General features: G+C 37.6%; 1 protein-coding gene across 26 annotated transcripts in view; it reads right to left on the reverse strand.

The window, feature by feature from the left end:
* Luc7l2 (LUC7 like 2, pre-mRNA splicing factor) overlaps positions 1-24,561 on the reverse strand; it is an 81,476-nt gene that overhangs the window by 6,423 nt on the left and 50,492 nt on the right. For 22 of the 26 annotated variants that reach the window (XM_085840711.1, XM_021164283.3, XM_085840706.1 and 19 more), the window contains 6 exons: positions 17,668-17,766; positions 13,719-13,829; positions 11,284-11,427; positions 9,920-10,096; positions 9,254-9,345; positions 4,024-4,053 (listed from right to left, as the gene is read on the reverse strand). In XM_085840711.1, the coding sequence (XP_085696837.1) occupies positions 4,024-4,053; positions 9,254-9,345; positions 9,920-10,096; positions 11,284-11,427; positions 13,719-13,829; positions 17,668-17,766 (653 nt within the window). The remainder of the gene's footprint in view (positions 1-4,023; positions 4,054-9,253; positions 9,346-9,919; positions 10,097-11,283; positions 11,428-13,718; positions 13,830-17,667; positions 17,767-24,561) is intronic. The other 4 variants (XM_021164287.3, XM_085840696.1, XM_085840709.1 and 1 more) reach the window with 1 other exon arrangement.

The following is a 24,561-nucleotide window of genomic DNA, read 5'->3' on the forward strand; positions in this document are numbered from 1 at the left end:
ATTAGTAGGGAAAAAGGAAAAAAGAAAGCTAAGTAGTTAAAAGTGCATGCGGTACAACCTTGAATACTAGAGTACTACAGCACAGACCTGTAAATGCCAGCTCAGAAGGCAGAGGATAGACAAGTGTAGCATAGACCATAGCCAAAGAAACCCAAATCTCAGACAGGGACCATACAGCATTAAAAGCATAAGCAATACAGCATTTCATTAAAAGCATAAGCAATGCTTTTAATGAAAGAACTTCTCAGAGTCCCTATTTATTAATACATATTGGACAATACCAAAGCCCTCTTTTGGCCTTCATAACACACACACACAGTTGTGTATACAGATAAACACATACAAATACACAAACAAAAACAGAAATAAAAAAGGATTAGAGCATATTGTGAAAAATTGATTTTGAGGCCAGCCAAGACTACATATACATAGTGAGATCCTTTTAAGAAGCATTTATTTATTTCGTGTACACTGACACTGTCTTCAGACACACCAGAAGAGTGATCAGATCCCATTACAGGTGTTTGTGAGCCACCATGTGGTTGCTGGGAATTGAACTCAGGATCTCTGGAAGAGCAGCCGGTGCTCTTAACCGCCCAGCAACTTCTCTAGCCCCCTTTTAAAAGTTTTATCAGGAATATGGAAGAAAAATTAAGGCAACAATCAGTATTACAACTTCATGCCAATTCTTAAATTTTTCTGCTATTCATTTAAGCATACTTAAAAATTTTAGGGGGCTGGAGAAATAGCTCAGCAGGTTAAAAGTGGCTGCTCCTCTTCTATGACACAGTTCAGTTTCCACCCTGCACCTGGGTAGCATATAATTCCAGCATCCCTAATTCCAGTTCCAGGGAACCTAACACACTCCCCCCGGTTTCCAAGGGCATTCCCTCTCCAGCTCCCAAACACATAGGACATGTGCTCAAAAATAAAATTAAATCATATTAAAAGAATAATAAAGAACATTTTAAGAATAAACCACCCTTTCTCTGAATTATATTTTGACCATTAAAGTTCTAAATGTCAATGGTAAGCCAAATATTACAGTGTAAACAAAACAAAACAAAAACCAAAAGACATAAACAACAACAACAAAAAAAATCAGGTGAGCATTTTACAAAAACATGAATGTGTGTGGTGGACTGTGTGTGTGTGTGTGTGTGTGTGTGTGTGTGTGTGTGTGTGTGTGAGATAAAGATGTAGATAGCATGAATAGAACAGAAATATGTGAGGGAAAACAAAGATAAGTTTACTGTTTAGCTTAAAGTCACTTTAAGAGGACAGAAGTGATGATGTGGGTTATGTATGCTTGTAATCTCAGCATTTAGGAGATGAAGGCAGAAAAGGTAACTCATCAACAGCATGGGATACTATAGCTAGAACATGGCAAAAAAGGAAAAAAGAAAAAAACACAGACACTGTTTAAGTTGGATTGTATTGATAACTCCAAATTTAAAACAGATAAATCTAAGGGCATATAAATTATACCTAAATAATATAAAACATTTCAAGTTACCATTAAAATGTAGCATTTTTTTCATAATTTCAAAAGCAATTAATTAGGTGACACAATTTGTTTGTAAATATTTTATTATAATTTTCTTCTTTAAAAAATTTACATTATTTTTAAAAAATTTTGAATTTAAATCTTGAAATACAAGGTTGGCCTTGAACTCACAGTGCTGGGATTGAAGGCACAAGCACCATATCTAGCTACAGAAGAACTTTCATATAAAAATGTTTTTAGATTTCATTTTTATATGTATGAATGATTTGCTTTAATGAATGCCTATGAGGTATATGCATGCCTGGTATCAACAAGGTCAACAGAGAGCACCGGGTCCCCGAGAGCTGGATTATGGACTGCTATGAGCTACCATGTGAGTGCTGAGAACAGAAGTCGGGTCCTCTGCAACCAGTGCTCTTAAACACTGAGCCATCTCTCTAGATCCTATAGAAGGATTTTAAAAGCACTTAGCTCCAGTCTATACTATATAGTCAAATAAATGTACATATTGTAGACTTCATGTTTAACCACAATTGAATAGTTTCTTCAACAAACAGAATTTCCCATGTAGTCAAAGGCAGCTGAAACCTTGCTCTGTGGAACTGTGTAATCCTGTATCGTGTTATCTGTGTCATCTGAGGCTCTTCCTTCTGCTCATGAGCACTGGAATTCCAGGCAAACACTGGGGCTATAGGAATGTGCTTCCTATGACACCTGGTTCTAAAAACAGGCACAGGAAAGCTTTCTGTCCATTCCTCCATCCATTTAGTGTGACAGAAAGATTGTTTTATTTACCTGTCTATCAAAAGAAAGATCTATCTATCTAATCTATCACAAGAGAAAGAACACCAGAAAAGATGGTACAGGCCTTAAATCCTGGCATTTGAGAGGCACAGGTAGGCAGATCAAGCCTGGCCTACATGGTGAGAACAGGCCAGACTGGATACATAGTGACACTCTGTCTCAAAAGTAAAATAGGGGCTAGAGAGGTGGCTGCTCTAAGAAAAGCCAGGTTCAATTTCTAGCACCGACATGATGGCTAAAACCATCTTTAACTACAGTTCCAAGGGATCTGGGCACAAAGCATGGATGCTGTACAGATAGATACATGTAGGCAACACCCATATACTGATAAAATGATTCAAAGGAAAAATTAGGATAATTAAATCCACTTAAAAGAAATTTCACCAATGATGTTTTGTTTAACCACTCTTGAGCTCGTTAACCTATTTCTAATACATAATCCAATACAACTTTTTAAAATGTCAAGATAATAATATATAAAATATTTACTATGTACCTAACACCTTTTATTTACAAGAGAAAAAAATAGTAAAGTAAAATCAAGCTCCTGCATTGTTGGAGTTTATAGTTTAGAGACAAGTTTCTAGAAATCTACCTCTAGTAAAGAAATAAGTAAATGGAAAAATGGGTAGTAATAGTTTACATAGGAACAGGAAGAACAGGATATTCTGACAAGATCCCACTGAAAAAGAGAATAAGCCAGCATTGACAGGAGCATTCATGCATAAAGTGCTGGAATGGGAGCACGTTCAACATGGGGGAAGGACTAGAAGAATCTATTGAGCTACAATGAAGTGAGCAAACAGGAGCAGCTTGAAGACTAAGTATTTTATCATTCAAACCAGGAAGCTCTAAGCAGTGTGTTATATAAAGTGAATGGAAGTATTATTGTGTGAAAACAAAAATATCTTATGGCACACTGGAACACACTGTCACCCCACTAAAAGCTATGTTATCAGATGTGGTCACAGCTCAGCATTAAGGAGAATAATGAACTCAAAACACGATCCTGCCTAGAAAAATTAATAAACTAGGCATGCAGACATATGCCTGTAATCTTTCCTAACAGTCCATGTGATGGGAAAGACCCATGAGTTCCAGAAGACAAATTGGAGTCAAACAGGGCTACACAGATGGCTCAACAAGACTCAAAAAGAAAACCAAGCAAATCCCATACAACAGCAGCAAAATCCCAAGTAAAAGGCTATTTGTATTTCCAACTGAATTTTGTTTTTATTTCAAATTGCCTTTAAAAAACTCCTGTCACATACATATTTACTATATTTCTAAAAAGTTTTTTTTGTGTGTGTGTGTTTGCTTGCTCATTTAAACCAGAGTGGTAATGTACAATTCTACTTTGATAAAACTAAGTAGTAGTTCTGACTATGTTCTGAGCAGTTACTCTTCAATTGCAATGCTCACACCTGAACTACCAAAGAGTCAGTGGTAATTTTTTGTTTGTTTTGAGACAGGGTTCCTCTGTGTATCCTTGGCTGTCCTAGAATTTGCTCTGTAAACCAGGCTAGTCTAGAACTCAGTAGATTGCCTGCCCCTGCCTCCTGAGTGCTGGGATTAAAATCACACACCACCACCACCTGGCTAGATCACTAGTAATTTATTAATTCTCACTGAAGTTTAAAAGAAATATAATCTAAAAACATACATTTGAAAACTACAGCTTCACTATTATATCCATATGCTACAGTACCTACCTTTTGGTATTCTTGCTATGTGATCGGGACCTAAAAAAAGAATATCTACTTTTAGAAAAGTGACTAAAAATTTTAAACTGGCACAATGTTCTGCTATATGACAATTTTCTTGAGTTCTGACTTTATGTTACTTCTATAAAAACAAGGCATATACTTGAATGAGAGTCTCCCCCAACAAACAACAACGAAACTCTATAGAATTCCCCTCCTTGTCACAGAAGTTCCTTTAACTAGGCACCTGGCTTAGAAAACAATATACTTCTGGTGACTGAAACTGTCTGCTTATCATAAAAACTTAATTCTCCAAAACCCACTTCCTAAACTAGAACAAAAACAGACTTTTTTTTTTCCTATAGCTTTTACACTGAGCTTTTCTCTTCTGGAAACAAAAATGTTTTGGTATGTAAAATGAGCATTCCGAACTTAACAACTTCACACTATAGTCCTAGAAAAATGATGTCAAACTTACACCTTTGTCTACTTACACAAATTATATTCTTTTATAAAGAATACAGAAAATTAGACTATAAGAAAATTAGTATTTCTAATTGTGTGTGTGTGTGTAAACTTGGGTGTGCATGACTTAAAAGGTTAGAAGTATTGGATCCCCTGAAACTAGAGTCACAAAAAATGATTACCTGTCCAATGTGGACAATGGCAGTAACAAGACTCAGGCCCTCTGTGGAAGTGCAGGTTCGTGTTCTCAATCACTAAAGCCATCTCTCTAGCCCCAAAATGATTATATTCCTTCATATTTAAAAAATTTTTGAGGGCTGGAAAGATGGCTCCACGGTTAAGAGCACTGACTGTTCTTCCAGAGGTCCTGAGTTCAATTCCCAGCAACCACGTGGTGGCTCACAACCATCTGTAATGGGATCCGCTGCCCTCTTCTGGTTTGTCTGAAGAAAGCAGCAGTGTACTCCTATACACCAAATGAATCTTTTTAAAAAAATTTTTTTTCCGGGCGTGGTGGCGCACGCCTTTAATCCCAGCGCTCGGGAGGCAGAGGCAGGCGGATTTCTGAGTTCGAGGCTAGCCTGGTCTACAAAGTGAGTTCCAGGACAGCCAGGGCTATACAGAGAAACCCTGTCTCGAAAAACCAAAAAAAAAAAAAAAAAAAAAAAAAAAAGCCGGGCGTGGTGGCGCACGCCTTTAATCCCAGCACTTGGGAGGCAGAGGCAGGCGGATTTCTGAGTTCGAGGCCAGCCTGGTCTACAAAGTGAGTTCCAGGACAGCCAGGGCTATACAGAGAAACCCTGTCTCGAAAAAACCAAAAAAAAAAAAAAAAAAAAAAAAAGATTTTTTGCCTGTATGTGTACATGTATGTTAATCATGATTTTGTTTAAAAAAAAAAAAGTCTTTGCCTACATATGTATATGTATGTTAACCACGTACATGTGTGAGATCAGAAGACACTGGCTCCCCAGAACTACAACACTGCAGTAGTTTATCTTGTGGTATGAATGTATATATAATGGAAAGCATGTTTAAAGTATGCTTTGGACTGTCTTAACTATATATAGTTCTATTCATTCATTGTCTGTGCAACCAGGGGAAAGTTATATATCCTACCTTATTTAATCTATCATTTGTTAAGAAAGGAATAGCAATATAAATGTGAAAAGTGTAAAATATTCCCCAAAGTTTGACATGCTGATGATCTGGTCCCCAACTGGTATATCTAATCATTCAGAGCTAACTGGATCCTAAGTATTCTTACCTAATGGATAAATACTGACAATTTTTTTAGATGTATACATGTATATTGCAAGCTTGTGGATATTCATTCATGGAGGTCAGAAGGTTTTAGATCCCATGGAGTTGGGAGTTACAGGCAGTTGTGAACTGCTCAATGTGGCTGCTAAGAACTGAACTCGGGTCTCCTCAAAGAGCAGCAAATGTTCTTAACCATTTCTCCAGCCCCTACTGGCAGATTCTAACTGTTGTTAGGTTACAGAAACCAGTAGGTGCGACCTAGTTCAAAGAAATAGGCTCTGTGAAAGGTGGGTATTATCCCTGGACTTGTCCTGAAAACATTTTGTGTGTGCCTATCTTGAAGTAAGCAACTTTTCTCTACCATGGCTGGATATACCTTTCAGCCACCAGGATGTTCGGCTCACAGAAATGTAGCGAGCAAACCAGGTGCTGAAACTTCTGAGACCACAAGTCAAAATAAATCTTTTTAAAGCTCTTTTCTCAAATATTGTTTGTTTGTTTGTTTGTTTCTCTGTGTAGAACCTGTGTAGACAGGGTTTCTCTGTGTAGCACTCTGAGGCTATCCTCGAACTCAGAAATCCGCCTGCCCTCTGCCTCCTGAGTGCTGGGATCAAAAGCGTGCGCCACCACCGCCCAGCTTCTTTTTTTTTTTTTAAGGTAGTCTTACACTACAGGGCAAGATAGCTTTAAACTAGTTACTCTCCTGAGTGCTAAGATTACAGATATGAACAACTACACCTGCTTTTTTTCATTTTGGGGAGAATGAGAACTCACTATGTAACTTAACGTACTACACAGATTAAGCTCAAAGCTGCCAACCCTTTTATTTCAGTTTCTTATGTTAGGATTATAGGTATGAACTACCATGCCTTGCTAAACACTTCTCCAATAAGGTTATATTTTGCAATCAAAAGAAATTGAGGTCTTGAGAATTGAGATTGGTTATGCGTCCACCATAACTCATAAACTGGGGTAAAGATGTGAGCCTCAATAGTGTGGGACTTCCTGTCTAGGCATATTGGTTGGCACTGCAATTCTCCTGGTCTTTCATCCCCAGAGGTCCCAGTTCCGCCCTGTCCACTGCTGCATCCCAAGGGTCTATAATGTTACCTGATACACAACAGGTGAGCTATGAATGCTGTCAGGGCTTACCTCCGTGGCACTGGGGGAAAATTCAGGCCCAATAACCCCAGTGCAGGGGGAGTCAGAAAAAGGATTACAAAGTAATCAACTGGGGACTGGAGAGATGGCTCAAGCACTGACTGCTCTTCCGAAGGTCCTGAGTTCAAATCCCAGCAAACATATGGTGGCTCACAACCATCGATAACAAGATCTGATGCCCTCTTCTGGAGTGTCTGAAGACAGCCACAGTGTACTTACATATAATAAATTATATATATTAAAAAAAAAAAAGCTGGGTGGTGGTGGTGCACGCCTTTAATCCCAGCACTTGGGAGGCAGAGGCAGGCAGTTTTCTGAGTTCGAGGCCAGCCTGGTCTACAGAGTAAGTTCCAGGCAGCCAGTGCTGCACAGAGAAACCCTGTTTCGAGAAAAAAAAAAAAAAAAAAAGTCAACTTTCTCACCATCTACAAATATTGCAGTCCCACAAACTATTTCAATCAAATCTTAAACTGAGAATTCCAACATTATTTAAAATGCTATCTACTCTATACAAGTAAGACCAGCCTAAGACCGAGTATAGTGACTACTACTTGAAATTTCTGCATTTAGGCAGTTGGTTTGGGTTTAACAAGAAAGTAATATAGATGTGGTATACAACTTTTAATCCTAAAAATCAAGAGGCAAATACAGGCATATCTCCATGAATTCAAGGCCAATCTATTCTATATAGCTCTAGGATGACCAGAGGAGGGGGTATAGAGAGACCGACCTTGTCTCAACAAAAATAGTGATATCAACAATAAATTTATAATTAATTGCAAAAATCAGTTGCGGAGAACAGTCCTCTGACTTACACATATACAAAAAGGATACAGACACGCCATACAAACAAATAAACAACAAAAAACTGGAATGAGGAGGAAAACCTCAGTATATACTAACAGAGATAAGCTCTGAAGTAACATTGCTAAGTGGAAACAGAGATAGGGGAAGTAGCAAGACAGTGAGAAACACAGAGAAAGAAACAAAGGATTTCTCAAAATAGGTGACAACAACATAGCATTGTACAGTTTTGCCCTTAAAGTAAAAAAGATTGCCAGCTAAATTCCACCAACACTGGGGCCAGTGAAATGAACAGACACAGGAGTGCACGCGCATGCACACACAAATTATGAAATGCAAAATAAAGTTCACCTAAACTGAGAGTAATATGCTAAGACCTTTTAAGTTAGCATGACCAATAAAGGGTTTTAATTATTTCGAGACACATGTTAACTCTGAGAGAAAGTATGTAAGTATCATAGATGTAATATAATCACAAAACACTAAAAATCAGAAGAGGTAAATTTCTTTATGGCATGACTGTCTACTATAAAGTTCTGAAAAGGTGCTGTAAACAATGTCATTTGTGTCATGTAATTTTAGTTGCCAATGGGTAAAAATGACTTAGAAGGATGTTTAAACATACTAAATATGATGAATACTAAATTTAACAATGTTAATATAAGCAGACGTGTGTACGATCAAGTTGTATCGAGTTAATGGTGTTGTACACCTTTAATCCCAGCACTCAGGAAGCAGAGGTAGGATGATGTCTATAAATTCAAGGCTAGACTGGTCTACACCGTGAGTTCCAAGTCAGCTCAGACTACACAGAGAAACCCTGTCTCAAAGAACATAAACCAAAATTACAGCTCCTACAATTGAGAAAATAATAGTTTAATATAAAAATTAAAACTCCCATATATTTACTCAAAAAGTATAAAATAAACAAAGGATAATCTTTTGCACTGGAGTCCTTGCCTGGCACACAACAAGAACTGGGCTTAAGGCCTAAGACTATAACCAAAAAGTAGAAAAGGCCAAAATTCTGTGTTATAAAGGTACAAATCTACCCTAATATGAATTAATCAATGGGTAGTAAAAGGTTTTACTGTAACTCATATACTCTGAAGACATGAAACATCCTTTATTCGATTTTCCACAAATTTTGAAAAGAATGAGATCAGTTTAGTTGACTAAGATCTGTTAACCCTGAAGATCTCTAGCATAAAAACACCCAAGCATACTCAAAAACCTATGCTTTCTAAGTTTAAAGTCAAATCAGATTTTAAATGAAGAGATGTTAAACAGGTAAGGCTTGTGTACTCACAGTTCCAAATTCAAAACTCCAAATTTCTAAACATTTCTGGTCTAAAGCATTTTACATAAATACAAGCTATTGAATCTGTATTATTTCTATTGAAATAGTCTTGCATAGTAAAATTTTTCAGGGCAAAAGTTTCAAAATTTCCATGTCCAGAATCAATTTAATGGCATCTCCAAGTCCTATCTCTTTCAGGCTGGAGACTTGAGCTTCAAACACAAGCACTATTTCTGACTCAGTACATACCTCCTCAGTTTCTCCCGTTCTTCTCTCTCCCTCTCTTCTCTTCGTTTCAGACGTTCCTGGTTTCTCTTCTCCTGCTTCTCAGCTACAACTCTCTTTAAGGTAATAATTATAAAATCAGTCATAAATTCACTGGGCATATCCCTTAATTATCTTTACCTGAAACCATATCTGGCTTCCCACATAGTACAATTAGCATTAATATAATTTAAAATTTTGTGAGGTGCTACAATTATTAGACTTCTAGAATTGGTCTTCCAGAATTGTAGAAAACATGCAAAACCTCATGTTTCACCACGATTTGATTTTTTACCACGATTTGATTTTTTTTACAAGCAGGAAAAGCAAGTATGCCACTAAACTCTAGTCCCACCCACATCATTCCTCAATGACATTTAATAATTAATTAATAATAATGGTATTATACTACATTGTCAACAGAGTCTCAATACCGCCAAATCAGAATAAACAATACCATTCAAAGCCTAACTAATTACAGTACAGGGAGACTGAGACAAGAGGACTACCAAGTTCAAGATCAGCCAGAGGTGCAAAATGAAGCCAAAGCCTTTTATCAATGAAACCGGGGGGGGGGGGGGGGGGGGAACTGATACAGACCAAAAGAATCAGGTTACACAAGATAAAGGGGCATTAATTTAAACAATGTACCTTTAATTCTTCCAGCTTCTCTCTTATTTCAATAAATCCCAGGTGCAATTTACCCCCAAAATGATCAGCAAGTCGTCTATCATTATCATGAAGACCTAAATAAGCAGAACAGACTTCACAGACACGAAGTTTCTGCTGTTGAAAGCTGGAAGCTGGCATAGAATTCCGATAAACTTCCTAAACAAAAGCAAGAAAAACAATGTTCACACAAATGTCCTTAAAATAATGTAAGAAAATATACTATATTTAAATAAAATGTTTTATAGTAAATCCTTTGAGAGGCAGCTCTGTTGGAGGTCAAGGCTTAAACTCTCCTTTACTTTCCGTCTCCCTGTGATGCCAAGACAACAGATGAAAGGTTATCTTCACCAGGACTCAGATGATTTGTACTCACACATTTCATTTAAATGGTATTCTTAATACACATTGGTAAATTTGCCAACCCACTATCCTGGTTTTCTTGTTTTTTGTTCAAAGCAGTTAATAATATAGTTTCCAAATCCCTATGTAGCTTTGGCTATGATAATACAGATAAAATAGCTGGATACAATCTACTGTAATTGTCATGAAAATAATATTCTAATAGTTTGAAGTCAGGAAGGAATTGACAAAGCAAAAAATAACAACAACTTAATCTTTGGTTTCATAAAGGTTTACATGACTATATTGCTGTAAACTATGAATAAAGGAAAAAAATTCCCTTTATCTCAATATAAATTTTAAGGGGATTTTTTTTTTTGTGCGGGTTTGAGTACATACACCAAATATATGGGAGTGCCCACGAAGGCCAGGTGTCGGATCCCACAGAACGGAGTTACCAATGGTTGTAAATCACATTATATACAACTGAATACAATCTATGTGTAGCATGGGAATAAGGAGGTGGTTTCTTTTAAACTACCACAAGCGGGTATAGCAACTAAAACAATTTGTTTACATGATATAAGATTACTGACCTGTCCCATAAAACAGCATATTGTACTGCTATAGTAAGTAAAATCACTGTAGAAAAGAGTAGGTAGCACAGTGTATATAGGTGTGTTTCTTTTATGTGAGTAACTAGTTTAATTACACGTATGAGTTATAAATTTCAATACAGCAATGCTTCCAATTGTCCCAAAAATACTTTGAGACAAAACCCAACAATGTAACAGCAACTGCTTAAGTATTTCTAAAGTGATTTAATTTTCTTTAATAAAATTTTTAATAAATTTGAATAAAATATATATATTCTCTAAGAAGTATAGACACTAACCTTTTACCACTATTAAGAATTTACCTCTTTCCAGGATAATTGGGTCTCATAATAAGACCTTATCTCAAAATAAAACAAACAAAACGAAAAAAGAAAAAAGAGATTTTACCTCTGCTTCTCTTTTCTTTGCCCGTGCTTTTTCTACTTCATCCATGACTTTCTGAGATTCTTCCACATTTCCTTCAGCTCCTAGTTGTTCCACTTTGGCCAACAACTTGCCTATTTCCTCATTTAACTCATGAACACGCTCTGCCTAGAAAAACAACAATAAAAGATCATGAATGATAAATAAAGTGAGGACCGGAGAGATGGCTCAGCAGTTAAGATTACAGGCTGTTCTGTTTCAATTCCTAGCACCCACACTATAGCTAATAACCATCTGCCGTTCTGGAAGATCCAAAGCCCTATTTTGGCCTTCAGAAGCACTAGGATGACATGTGATACACAGAAGGCAAAACATACATATACACAAAACAGTAAAATTACAAAAAAAAAAAAAAAAAAGCAAAAGGAACATACACAAGGTATTTCAGAAACGCATAAAAGACTCATTTATGAAGCAAGACAAGAGTCTTGCTATAGACGAACAAGGACTTCATTCCCAACCCTCCTTCCTGTACCTCCCAAACACAATTTTAAATCACGACACTTGGAAATGAAAGCTTTAAATTAATAGAAACATCCAATATTTTTTATACTAGGGTTTTTTCCTTAAGCATTTTTTAAGATATGTTTTTATTTATTTATTTGTGTTTATTTTCTCTATTTTCTGTATGAGTACTCTGCTGCATATACACCTGTGTGCCAGAAGAGGGCATCAGATCCCTTTAAAATGGTCGTAAAAATATAATAAAGGTGCTGGGAACTGAACGCAGGTCCTCTTGAACAGCAGCAAGTGCTCTTAAACACTGATCCACCTCTCCAGACCCTGGAAAATACCAATCTTAACAAACTAGTGTGCCAATAATAGTTACTTTTTTTATTAGGTATTTTCTTCATTTACATTTCAAATGCTATCCCCAAAGCTCCTATACCCTCCCCCCGTCCTGCTCCCCAACCCACTCACTTCTGCTTCCTGGCCCTGGTGTTCCCCTGTACGGGGCATATGATCTTCGCAAGACCAAGGGCCTCTTCTCCCAATGATAGCCAACTAGGCCATCCTCTGCTACATATGCAGCTAGAGACACAAGCTCTGGGGGTACTGGTTAGCTCATATTGTTGTTCCTCTTATAGGGTTGCAGACCCCTTTAGCTCCTTGGATACTTTCTCTAGTTCCTTTATTAGGGGCCCTGTGTTCCATCCAATAGATGACTGTGAGCATCCACTTCTGTATTTGCCAGGCACTGGCATAGCCTCACAAGAGCGAGCTATATCAGGGTCCTGTCAGCAAAATCTTTCTGGCATATGCAATAGTGTCTGGGTTTGGTGGTTGTATATGGGATGGATCCCTGGGTGGGACAGTCTCGTGATGGTCCTTCCTTCTATCTCAGCTCCAAACTTTGTCTCCATAACTCCTTCCATAGGTATTTTGTTCCCCATTCTAAGAAAGAGCAAAGTATCCACACTTTGGTCGTCTTCTGGCGTTTTATGTGTTTTGAAAATTGTATCTTGGATATTCTAAGTTTATGGGCTAATATCTGCTTATCAGTGAGTGCATATCATGTGTGTTCTTTTGTTATTGGGTTACCTCACTCTTTCTTAAAGTACCCCCAACCTAAGATATTTCTTTCCTCAAAGATCATAGTATGTACAAGGCTCAAAGCATGCATATGCTACATATACATACATGAAAGTAAAAGAGTCATGCACATAAAAATATAAGTCTTGCTGGGCATTGGTGGCATATGCCTTTAATCCCAGCACTTGGGAGGCAGAGACAGGTAGATCTCTGTGAAATTCACAGCTAGCCTGGTTTACACACTGTGTCCCAGAACAGTCAAGGCTAGAGATCCTGCCTCCAAAAACCAAAAGGGGGAAAACAAAAGGCTTAAAATTATTTTTTAAAATGATAGAACTATACATGTATGTGAATGAATAAATACATGCATGACTAACAAATTCTGAGTAATATATAATTATCAATAGTACTGTTATATTCTTGTTATATTAGTTGTTAACATTTGAGTAGGTAAAAATTCTATAGATAACTTATCAATAATCAAAAAGTTGGACCGTGCCTGGCATAGAGGCTTTATTGATCTTAGCACTCAGAGGCAAAGGCACGTAGATTCTTTGAGTTCAAGACCAGCCTGGTCTATAGAATATGTTCTAAGCCAGCCAGGATTACACGCAGTGAAATCCTGTCTTAAAAACAGCACAAAGAAAAAGAAGTCAGTGAATAAGACAGGGTAAAAGTATACTTTATAATCTCAACACTTGGGAGGCAGAGACAGAGGCAGATCTCTTGTGAGTCTGAATCCAGTATGGTCTAAAAATGAGCACCAGAACAGACAGGGATACAAAGAGAGTCCCCTATTTCAGGCAATTACAATAAAACCGGATAAAACAAAAAACCTTGATACTTTGAACTAATGAAACTCTTACCTTTGCAGCCACTTCAGCACTTATCTCTTCTTGAGTTTCTGCTAATCTTTTCTTAGATACTTCTGTTCTTCTATCACAATCTGCAATGAATGACTGAAGATGATCCATGGCCTAGAAAATTTTAATATAAAACAATTACTACCACAAATCAATGTTATCATGAACAATCTTCACAAAACAATGTATTTTGAGTAGTGGAAGAAGCCCTAGGTAAATAAATGCTTTCCTATCACACAGGAAGCCCTGAGATTAATTTCCAACCCTCCTGCAGCCTCCTCTTGAAACAAGAAAATCACAGGGCTGAAGACATGTTAGTGACAGCATGTGTGAACCTCTGGGTTTCAAGCAATTCTAAAAAATAAAAGTTCAGGAAAAGGAAACAAACAAACAAAAACCCAAAACCCTCAAAACAGTAATAAAAAGTTTCATTCCTATGGTATCATAGGAAAAAAAAAAAAAATCCAAACAATGACAATTTAGAAGTACACTCCTGTCATCTCAGCACTGAGAAAGAAAGAATGGCAAACTGAAGAGTGGCTTGAATAACAGCATGTGCCAAGTCAACCAAAGCAATACAACTAAGAAAAGGTCTCAACCAAGCCAAGATGACTTGATTGCTACTAAGCCTAAAGACTTGAGTTTCATTTCCAGGATACACAACAGAGAAACAATTCCTACAAGCTAATCTTTGACCACAGACAGACAGGGACACAGACACACACAACATGGAAGACCACTATAATGTCAATAAGATTTATTTCTGGATATCTAAGTAACTATTTGTATCCTGTGGTTTTCAAATTACAATAAAGAGGAAATATGCCATAACAAATTTAGCAATGCCTGGATCAGGAAAAAAATGCAAACAAATAAGGTATATCTGATTTTATAAAATAAATGTCAAATCACTAGGCATGATGGCACACACCTTTAATCTTAGTTCTTGAGAGGCAAAGGCAGACAGATCTCTGAGTTCAGGGCCAACCTAGTCTACATAGCTAATTCCAGGACTGCCAGAGATACGCTGAGAAATTTTCTCTCCAAAAATCAGAAGGAAAAAAAGTAAATTTAAAAAACAAGCATTCAACTGTAGCAGTTTGAATGAGATATCCACCATATACTCAAGCACTTGAAGACTTGGTCCACAGTTGATAGCCTTCTACAGGTCACTAGGTCAGGCTTTAAGGTTTCAAAAGCCATTGCCAGTTTGTTCTCTCACTTGTTTGCTGCCAGGCCTCCCTGCCATGAAGTGAATGTAGACTATTATTCCTCTGGAACTTTACATCCAAGTTAGTTACTTTGGTCCTGGTGGTTTTATCACAGTAATAGCAAAGTGACTATTATGTACATCAGCTAAAAATAGAAATTTATTGTACAAACACTGAACTTAAAAATGAGACAAGAAGCTGGGCGTGGTGGCGCACACCTTTAATCCCAGCACTTGGGAGGCAGAGGCAGGCGGACTTCTGGGTTCAAGGTTAGCCTGGTCTACAAAGTGAGTTCCAGGACAGCCAGGGCTACACAGAGAAACCCTGTCTCGAAAAAAAAAGAGACAAGAAATTCCACAAAGTTAAATCACAAAACAAATCTACTTTCATTTCCTTATATAAAGTCAAAGATAGCATCCTAAAGTAGTAAAAATAACAATGAACTCATCAAGAAATATTATTGGTTCTACGAAGTAGCTATTTTGGCTGTTTTTTTTTTAATATATATAACAGAATAAATCCAAGATGTACAAAGGATTTAAAATAAGCCCCTCACAGGGCTAGAAATATAGCTCAGCACTTGCTTTTCTTGTAAAACACCTGTGTTTGGTCCACAGTATCCAATGTAGCTCAGCCATCTGTAACTACCAGGGTATCTGATGCTTCATGAGTATCAGATATGCACCTGATGAACTCAAAGATGCACACTCAAGTGCAAAACATTCGAACAGACACACGTACAAAAAAAAAATCTAAAAACTGAAAATAAAAACATAGAAGAGGAAAACAGATAAGAATTATTTTAGGTCAAAATTGAAGAGATTTTTCAAATTGATAAAATAAGTATTATAAGCACTGATTAGACAGTATAAATAAAAATACTATCTAAAGGCAAAGTCATCAAAAGAAAAATAAGATAGGAAAATGTATTTACACTATACACAAGAAAATGGGTTGACTTTCATAATTTATAAAAAATTATTAAGTCAACCAGAAAGCTGATAACACTCATGTTTAGCAAAGCTGAAAAATCCATGGCATTATGCATAATGTTAAATACGATCAGCACATTCACCTTCACACATAAAAATGCAAAATTAAAACCCTTACACTCATTCTCTCCTGTTTGTCAGCAGTGCTTTGACAACAGTGTGCAGCACAAAAGGGAAAATCCTTGTAACTTATGCCCAGACAGTATTAAATGTATTTCTATAGATGGTTTTCATTTCCATTAACGAAAGTTTTTAGATGTTCAAAGAGACAGTAGGACCTATTTATTGCTAGCTTCAACTAAATAAAATTACCTAATTTCACTGATGAAGAGCAGATTTTTATTGACCACAATGTCTTATGTACATGTATTTTAAAAAAAAAATGTAAAAAGTTTTAAGAGATATGTTCTGTAAACCATATTGTGTAATTTAATTTCTCTTTGCCTGCACATATATATGTATAGGCACAGTGTCTACAGACATCAGAAGAGGGCATCAGATCTCCTAGAACTGAAATTATGCTTGTGACCGAAAATATGAGTGCCCTTAACCATTAATCCCCACGTTTCTCTATCTTTATACAAGAAATCTTTCTTTTGTCTTCCTCTTCTCCCCACCCCTTCTTCTTTATTTGGTTTTCGCTTTGAGACGGGCTTCTGCTCTGTAGACCAGGCTGGCTTTGAATGGAAGATTTGCCTGCCTCTGTCTCCCCCGTGCTAGGTGTGCCCCACCACCACACAGCAAGAAAGTCTTCTATAAAAAGAATGATATTAAATCACTCTATAACTCATAGATACCTAAACAGCATTTTCTATTTCTTTTATTATTTTACATTAAAAGCATGCCAAACTGGGAGGTGGGTGGGGTGGGATAAAGTGAAGCAAGCCTCTTAATCCCAGAACTTGGGAAGCAGAGGCAAGTGGATCTCTGAATGTAAAGCCAACCTGGTCTACAGAGCTAGTTACAGGACAAGCAGAGTTTAAAACTTTTGTCTTGAAAAACCATTAAAAAAAAAAAAGGGGGGGAGTGGGAGGGAGGGTAGCAGTGGCAGGCAGTGGTTGGTGGCAAAAACAGGTGGATCTCCAAGTTCAAGACCAGCCTGTTCTACAGAGCGAACCCCAGGATTACCAGAGAACTGCACAGAGACCTAGGGGAGGGATGGAAGGATGGAGGTGAGGGTGTGTGTGTGTGTGTGTGTGTGTGTGAGAAAGAGAGAGAGAGAGAGAGAGAGAGAGAGAGAGAGAGAGAAGGGGGGGCAACATGGTTCAGAGGCTGCAGGATAGTCTGGAGATAAGTGCTTGCTACTATCAGTTAAGACTTTTATACAGCTGGGCAGTGGTGGTGCATGCCTTTAATCGCAGCACTCGGGAGGCAGAGGCAGGCGGATTTCTGAGTTCGAGGTCAGCCTGGTCTACAGAGTGAGTTCCAGGACAGCCAGGGCTACACAGAGAAACCCTGTCTCGAAACCCCGCCCCCTCCCCCCAAAAGAGAGAGAGAGACTTTTATACATTTTCAAAAATATTCAACCTCATATACTGAAAATTTTGCGTTAGGGCTAGATCAGTGATAAAGTACTTGTCTACGCTGTACAGGCCTTGGGTTTCATCTCAGTACTACAAACTGGGGTAGTGTGGGTGAGTATTATCTATGTAGTAACCTTCACACTATCACAAAGATACCTTCCCAAGTAAGAGACATTACGTTCAAAACTTTACCACAACAATGTCATATGAAAGCAAAACCACATACATCAAGTTCAAAGAAAAAGTCTTGTTCTTTGGACGCAATTTCATAATCTGCTCTTAAAGCCAGGTCATGGACTTTCAAGCATTCTCCAAGATCCATTCTCTAGGAAAGAAAATAAAGACAATATATTAGAAACATGTATTTTAAAATTCATCACTATCACAGTTCTCTTCAGAGAACTGTATAATATACTAAGTCATGCAGTGAGTACACTTCTTCATTTAATGAACTGTCAAAATATAAAATTTTAGACAATTAGAGCTGAGGAGGTAGAATGGTTGCTAAGTGCTTATCTGGCATACAGAAAGTCCTGGGTTCAATCCCTAGCCCTCCATAATCTCAATACGGTGGTACAGACCTATACTATCAGTGCTGTGTAGATAGAAGGAGGAGGATTGGAAGTCAAAGGCCAGATACATAGCAAGTTCCAATATCAGCCTGGGCTCATAAGGAAATCTCAGAGGAAAAACACAAAACAAAAAAGGGGGCGGAGGGGGATGAAAACTATGATTCTTTTTGGAATGAGGTGGCCTTTTCTTGTTTTATTATATTTTATTTTCTTTGTTCACATGCACAGACACTTGCCATGGTATAAATGTGGAGGACAGAGACCAACATGTGGGAATTGATTCTCTCCTACCAATCCTGGGGATCTGAACTCAGGCTATCACTGAGTCATCTCATCAGCCCAGAAAAATGTTTCTCATGAGGATGCATCTAAAATGAATCTAATGAGTGGTAAACAACGCAGCTATGGCAGCAAATATCTATAACCCTAACATCTCAAGAGTATCAGGCTGGGGCTGGAGAGATGGCTCAGTGGGGCTAAGATGTTCACTGGTTGCTCTTTCACAGGACTTGGTTCCGTTCTCAGCACCAACATGGTAGCTAACAATGGTCTGCAACTATAGTTACAGGAGGTATGACACCCTCTTTTTGCTATGATACCCTCATCCAGCACCAGGCATGCATGTGGTACACAGATATACATGCAGATAAAATACTCACAAAAGATGCCGGGTGGTGGTGGCGCACGCCTTTAATCCCAGCTCTTGGGAGACAGAGGCAGCTGCCTGAGTTCGAGGCCAGCCTGGTCTACAAAGAGAGTTCCAGGACAGCCAGAGCTATTCAGAGAAACCCTGTCTTAAGAAACAAAAAACAAAAAACAAAAACAACAACAACAAAAACTCAAAAAAGAAAAATTAATCTTAAAAAGTCTCAGGTTACAGGATCTCATGGCAGACAGACAAACGACAAATCGGGGGAGGAAAGAGGCAGGGGTGGAGGAAGCAGAATTGTAGTAGTATTACAAACACATTTAGTGGAATGTTCCTGCAATCATAGCATTTGAAACACTGAGACATGAAGACTGCAAGTTAGGGGCCAGTAATCAGTCAGTGTCTCCCTCCTACCTCCAAAGAAAAACAAAAACCAGCTAACGAAACAAAGAAATTAGAGCATCTTCTACAGCAATCTGAACCTTACTTGTATATCTAGAAACTAAAATGACTCAGCCAACCTTACTTTTTTGCCAATAACCTACATACGTACGAAACAAAATATATGAACAGTCATTTTGTATAGTACCCTAAAGATAGGACATTCATTAAAGATTTTGAAAAATTTTTAAAGATTTAAAAGAATTGATATAAAGCAGGCAAAATTTAACTAATCATACCATATATTTACAAAAATTTACAAGTAGTTGGGTATGAACAAAGAATTACAGAAATTCTAAAACTAGTCAAGGTTTGGGGTGGTGGTATGAGCCTCTGACCCTAGGGCTTAGAAGGCAGAGGAGGCACTTTGTGCATTTGAACCAAATCTACATAGGGTACCTATAATCCTAGCACTTAGGAACCTGAGGCAGAATGATCTCCAGTGAGTTTCTTAGACTACAAAACAAAACACTGCCTCAAAAAATTAAGCTAAGGGGCTAGAAAAATGGCTCAACACTCGCTCCTCCTCTTCCAGAGTACTCCACTTAAGTTCCCAGCACCCATGTCAGGCAGCTAACAATGACCTGTAAATATAGCTCAGGAAAGTGACACCTACACAGTCACCTACATATACCTGGCACACATACACAAGGATACACACCCTAAAATATATAAACAAACACACACACACATATAAAAAACTAAGAATATTTTACAGTATGGCATAAGATAAATCTGTGTGATCTAAAACTGTACTCTACAATCTCATAACAAATTTATTACTGGTTTTAATGAATACTTTGATAATTAACTTCACATCTTGATTTTCTCTTCTATGATTTCACCTTATCTGGCTTTTATGCACGTTTTAGTATTAAGATACCTGGTCTCAACTACTCATCTTTCAAAATGTGCTTCTTAGATCAGAATTTGCTCTAATATATTTTTTTATTCATTATTATTGTTTGTGTGTGTATGGAGGGGGGTCTGGGGGGAAGTGAGTATCACAGGATGCCCGTGAAAGTGAAAAAACAATCTTGTAGAATCTGTGTGTTCCCTACCTCTACATTTATTTTACATGAGTCCTAAGGATGGAACTCTGGTTGCCAAGCTTGCATACTAAGTGCTTTTATCCATGAAGCCATCTGTACCAGACCAAAGTTCATTCCTAAAAGCAAGCCTTCTAGAACTGGGGACGCAGCTCAGGGTAGAGCACTTACTTAGCAAATACAAGGCACAGAGTTTGGTCCTCAGTCAAAAACAAAACCCCAAAACAACAGCAAAAACCCAAGGCAACTAAAACTAGCCTTAAGAGATTTTTTTCACTTCCTTCTAAAACTAGCTATAATGAGGTGTATCTGCACCCCAGTATCTTCAGTCAACCTCATTTCTCCAGGAACATTTCTCCAAGGACAACAGCTATCACAAGGCAGTTTTTCTGAATTATAGAAGCCAGTCAGTTGTTTTCTCTTTTGTATCCACCATGACAAAGTATCTGCTTTGACATGGTATCAGGCATAGTATTAAAAAAATCCGGGGGCTGGTGAGATGGCTCAGTGGGTAAGAGCACCCGACTGCTCTTCCGAAGGTCCAGAGTTCAATTCCCAGCAACCACATGGTGGCTCACAACCATCCGTAACGAGATCTGGCGCCCTCTTCTGGAGTGTCTGAAGACAGCTACAGTGTACTTACATATAATAAATAAATAAATCTTAAAAAAAAAAAAAAAAGAAAAAAAAATCCACAAAGAAACTTCCTGCCCTTATAAAAGTCAATGCAAGGGGAAACCTACCTTGGTCAACAATTTCCATGACCCTAGTCCCCTAAGTAATTAAAAGCCACTACAGAAATACACCAAGGACCAAAACAATTCTCCAGAGCCTCTGCTTCTCTTAAGCTCCATCCAGACACCACATAAATGAAAACTAATGCTTCCAAAACCAAGTGAAAACATACTGGTTGCTGCCGGTGGTACTTCTCTTCAGAAATAAAGTGAATAAAACAAAATAAAATGCTTGGTTTACTCTGATTTCAAACCATTTCAAATGTTTCTCCAAGAAGTCTTGACCAATTATTATCTCTGATCCTAATAATTCCTCTTTAAAATTCCTCAACATCTACGTTTTTTCCTGTTTAACAAAGTAGATTCTATTAAGTGCTTTTAATTTTTTAATTTCTGAAAGTTGATGTTATCATTCCAAATGGACTCTAAGCTTCCTAAGAAAAATGGTCTGTTTCTGTTTTTCTCTCTACAAACCATGTTTTGCACTGTCCATGTTTCCCAAGTCATTACTATTAAATACATTTGGCTTGAATAAGCAACTCTGAAGAATTTGAGCAATATAACCTGTACAAAGGTACATGGATATAAGCTTTAATAATTTTTTCTGACTTAGAAAATAGAAATATCTTACTTAAGAGCCTCTTTACCAGAGTTTGATGGAACATATAACCATTAAAAACCATGATCTCGGGCTAGAAAGGTGGTTCAGGGGTTAAAAGATCTAGTAGCTTTTCCAGGACCAAAGGTCAATTCCTAGGACCTACATGGTGGCTTACAACAGTCTGTAACTCCAATTCTAGGGGATTCCAATGCCACCCTCTAGCCTTAAAGGGCACCAGACACACATGTGGCAAAACACCCATGTATGTATATGTATGTATGTATGTATGTATGATGTTGAAATAATAAATTTTAAAAGATCAAGACCCATGTTCCTTCCAAGTTCCTTCCAATGTGCCTAGTAGTCCAAGCCTATAAAATTAGTATTTGAAAGACTGAAACAGGAAGATGAACGTCAGCCAGGGGTAACACAGGCTCTAAAAATTACACTCTCTTGCAGGGTGTGCTGGCATATACACTTAATTGTATCACTTGGGAGGCAGCGAGAGGTGGATCTCTGAATTCCTGGTCGGCCTGGCTCTAGAGTTCCAGAAGAGCCAGGGCTACAAAGAACAACTGTCTTGGGGGGTGGAGGTGTCAACAAAACTCTCCTTTAGCAAATGGTTTAGAACGAGTGCTCACACAACACAAAATTTAAATTTTTCACACATCCTTGACAAGTGGGAGAGAGATGGCAAAAAGACATAAAATATGTTCCTTATATGTGTGTGGTTTAGAAATACATGACTAAGCTAGTGGTATGATGGGCATGGTGCTCATGAAATTCAAACACAGCCTGGATACACAACTTTAATGCAAGCACTGGCTGGGTGAAACTATGAGGAAAGAGGTGGGGTGGGAAATGCATTACTATGAGACATTTGTTTTGTAATTTTGTTTTTGTTGTTTGTTGTAGTAATAAATATTAAAAATCCCAGATTCATGGCCTTTGACCGTTTATGTTCCTGGATGAAAAATGCACACAGCCATCATATTTTTACTATGCCTTAGATAGCACAATAGCTGTTATGCTGACTAAGGGTTTTGGGGTTTTAGAGATAAGGTTTCTCTGTGTAGCCCTGAATATCCTCAAACTCAGAGTATATTAATATATGTGTACACACACACACACACCGCTAAAACTAGAAACAGTAATAGATCTAATTATAACTATATGTACAGGAATGTTTAGTATTGTACTATACACCAAATTTGAAAACAAAATGAGTTACTGATATTAATATCAGTAATAATAATCATTGGATAAAATGTAAAAGGATCCTATTATAAAATATCATACATGAGTGGGATACGGTGGCCCATATCTTTAATCCCACCACTATGAAGGCAGAGCCATGAGGATCCCAGTGAGTTCAAAGGCAGTCTGGTCTACATAGTGAGTTCCAAGACAGTCAAGACTATATAAGGGACCCTGTGTCAAAACATAAATTAGCTAAAAATGATACTACACATGGTTTTAATAAACTTAAGGCAACTGTATGAAGACCTCTCAATAATATCAAAACAATTTAAACAACACAATGCTGTTTCTCAAAACATATACTAGGTGCCAGGTGGTGGTAACCCCCGCCTTTAATCCCGGCACTTAAGAAGCAAAAGCAGGCTATCTTTGAGTTCAAAGCCAAATTGGTCTACAGAATAAGTTCCAGGACAGTCAAGGATACACAGAAACCCTGTCTTGAAAAAGCAAAAAAATAAAACAATAGTAAATAAAAAATTCACACACTTGTAAATGGAGAAAAAATGTGGATATTATATAAAAAATATACTAGACATTAAGCCAAATCCAAAAAATAAAAATATCCATTTATCTCTTATCAACCTCCTGATTCTGAAAAACTCATTTCTCTTTCTTTTCACAAGTACTTTTCGATTGTTATATGAATCAAATAAGAGGTTTATGAAAACCCTTTGAAGATAACTTGTGCAAACTGACTAAATTGAGTTAATAAATTCAATGGAGACAGTTTTGATCACTGTCACACTCCTCAGGCCTATATCAGGAGCCACCACTCCTTGTGCTCAGCTCCTTTTCATACAGCATTATCCTCCAGCAAGTACTGAAGAACAAAGAACATGTTTTCTTGACTCAAAACTTTCCAGTGCTTATATTTTCAAAACAACTCATGGAAGGTTATTTCGATCAAGTATCAGGATGTGTGAGGTACATTTCCAGGAACAGTAAAGCCATTTACACACACTAAAGACTAATAAGCAGTATGTTCAGCAAGTTTTGAAAGAAGAATAAATTACACCCTATTTGGAGAACAAAGAGTGGCATAACTAGAACCAAATGACTTTCTAGGAGAGAATTGTTGGAAGTGGTTTATATATTCAAAGCCATGAACATCAGCCCAGTAGGATGGACTGAGAAGAAAAAAGGACAACAGTAAGTAGAAGGGAATATAAAGACATTACTACTAACAACACAACCACCATCAATACCACAACCACCATCAATACCACAACCACCATCAATGAATAGTTGTGGTTGCTCAAGCCAGTAGGATTTGCTGAAGAAGACAGGATGATCATAATTAAGTTCAAGGCTAGCCTGGGCTACTCAGGAGCTGGAAGAGTTTGCTCATTGGTTAAGAACATTTGTTCTTGCAAAGGGCTCAGGTTTGATTCCCAGTACACACATGGAAGCTCACCTCTTTAGGCATCAGGCATACATGTGGTACAAAACACTCTTAGACACAAAGTAATAACAAATCTAAATGAAGTAAATAAAGTAAAAATACAAAAGGAAAGAGAATGGAGGCACCTAGAGTCCTAAAAAGGTAAAAGCAGATGGGAACACCATCTATGATCCAAGTTCTTTATACTTTAATTAATTTAAATATTTAACTTATCTTTTTGTATTTTCTTATGCAAATTCTAAAAGGAAAAATGAAAGACACTCAAGGGCTGGCGAGATGGCTCAGTGGTTAAGAGCACCAACTGCTCTTCTGAAGGTCCTGAGTTCAAATCCCAGCAACCACATGGTGGCTCACAACCATCTGTAACAAGATCTGACACCCTCTTCTGGAGTGTCTGAAGACAGCTACAGTG

This window comes from Mus caroli, unplaced genomic scaffold (assembly GCF_978045245.1).
Source record: "Mus caroli unplaced genomic scaffold, Mus_caroli_1 scaffold_7, whole genome shotgun sequence".
Lineage (NCBI taxonomy): Eukaryota > Metazoa > Chordata > Mammalia > Rodentia > Muridae > Mus > Mus caroli.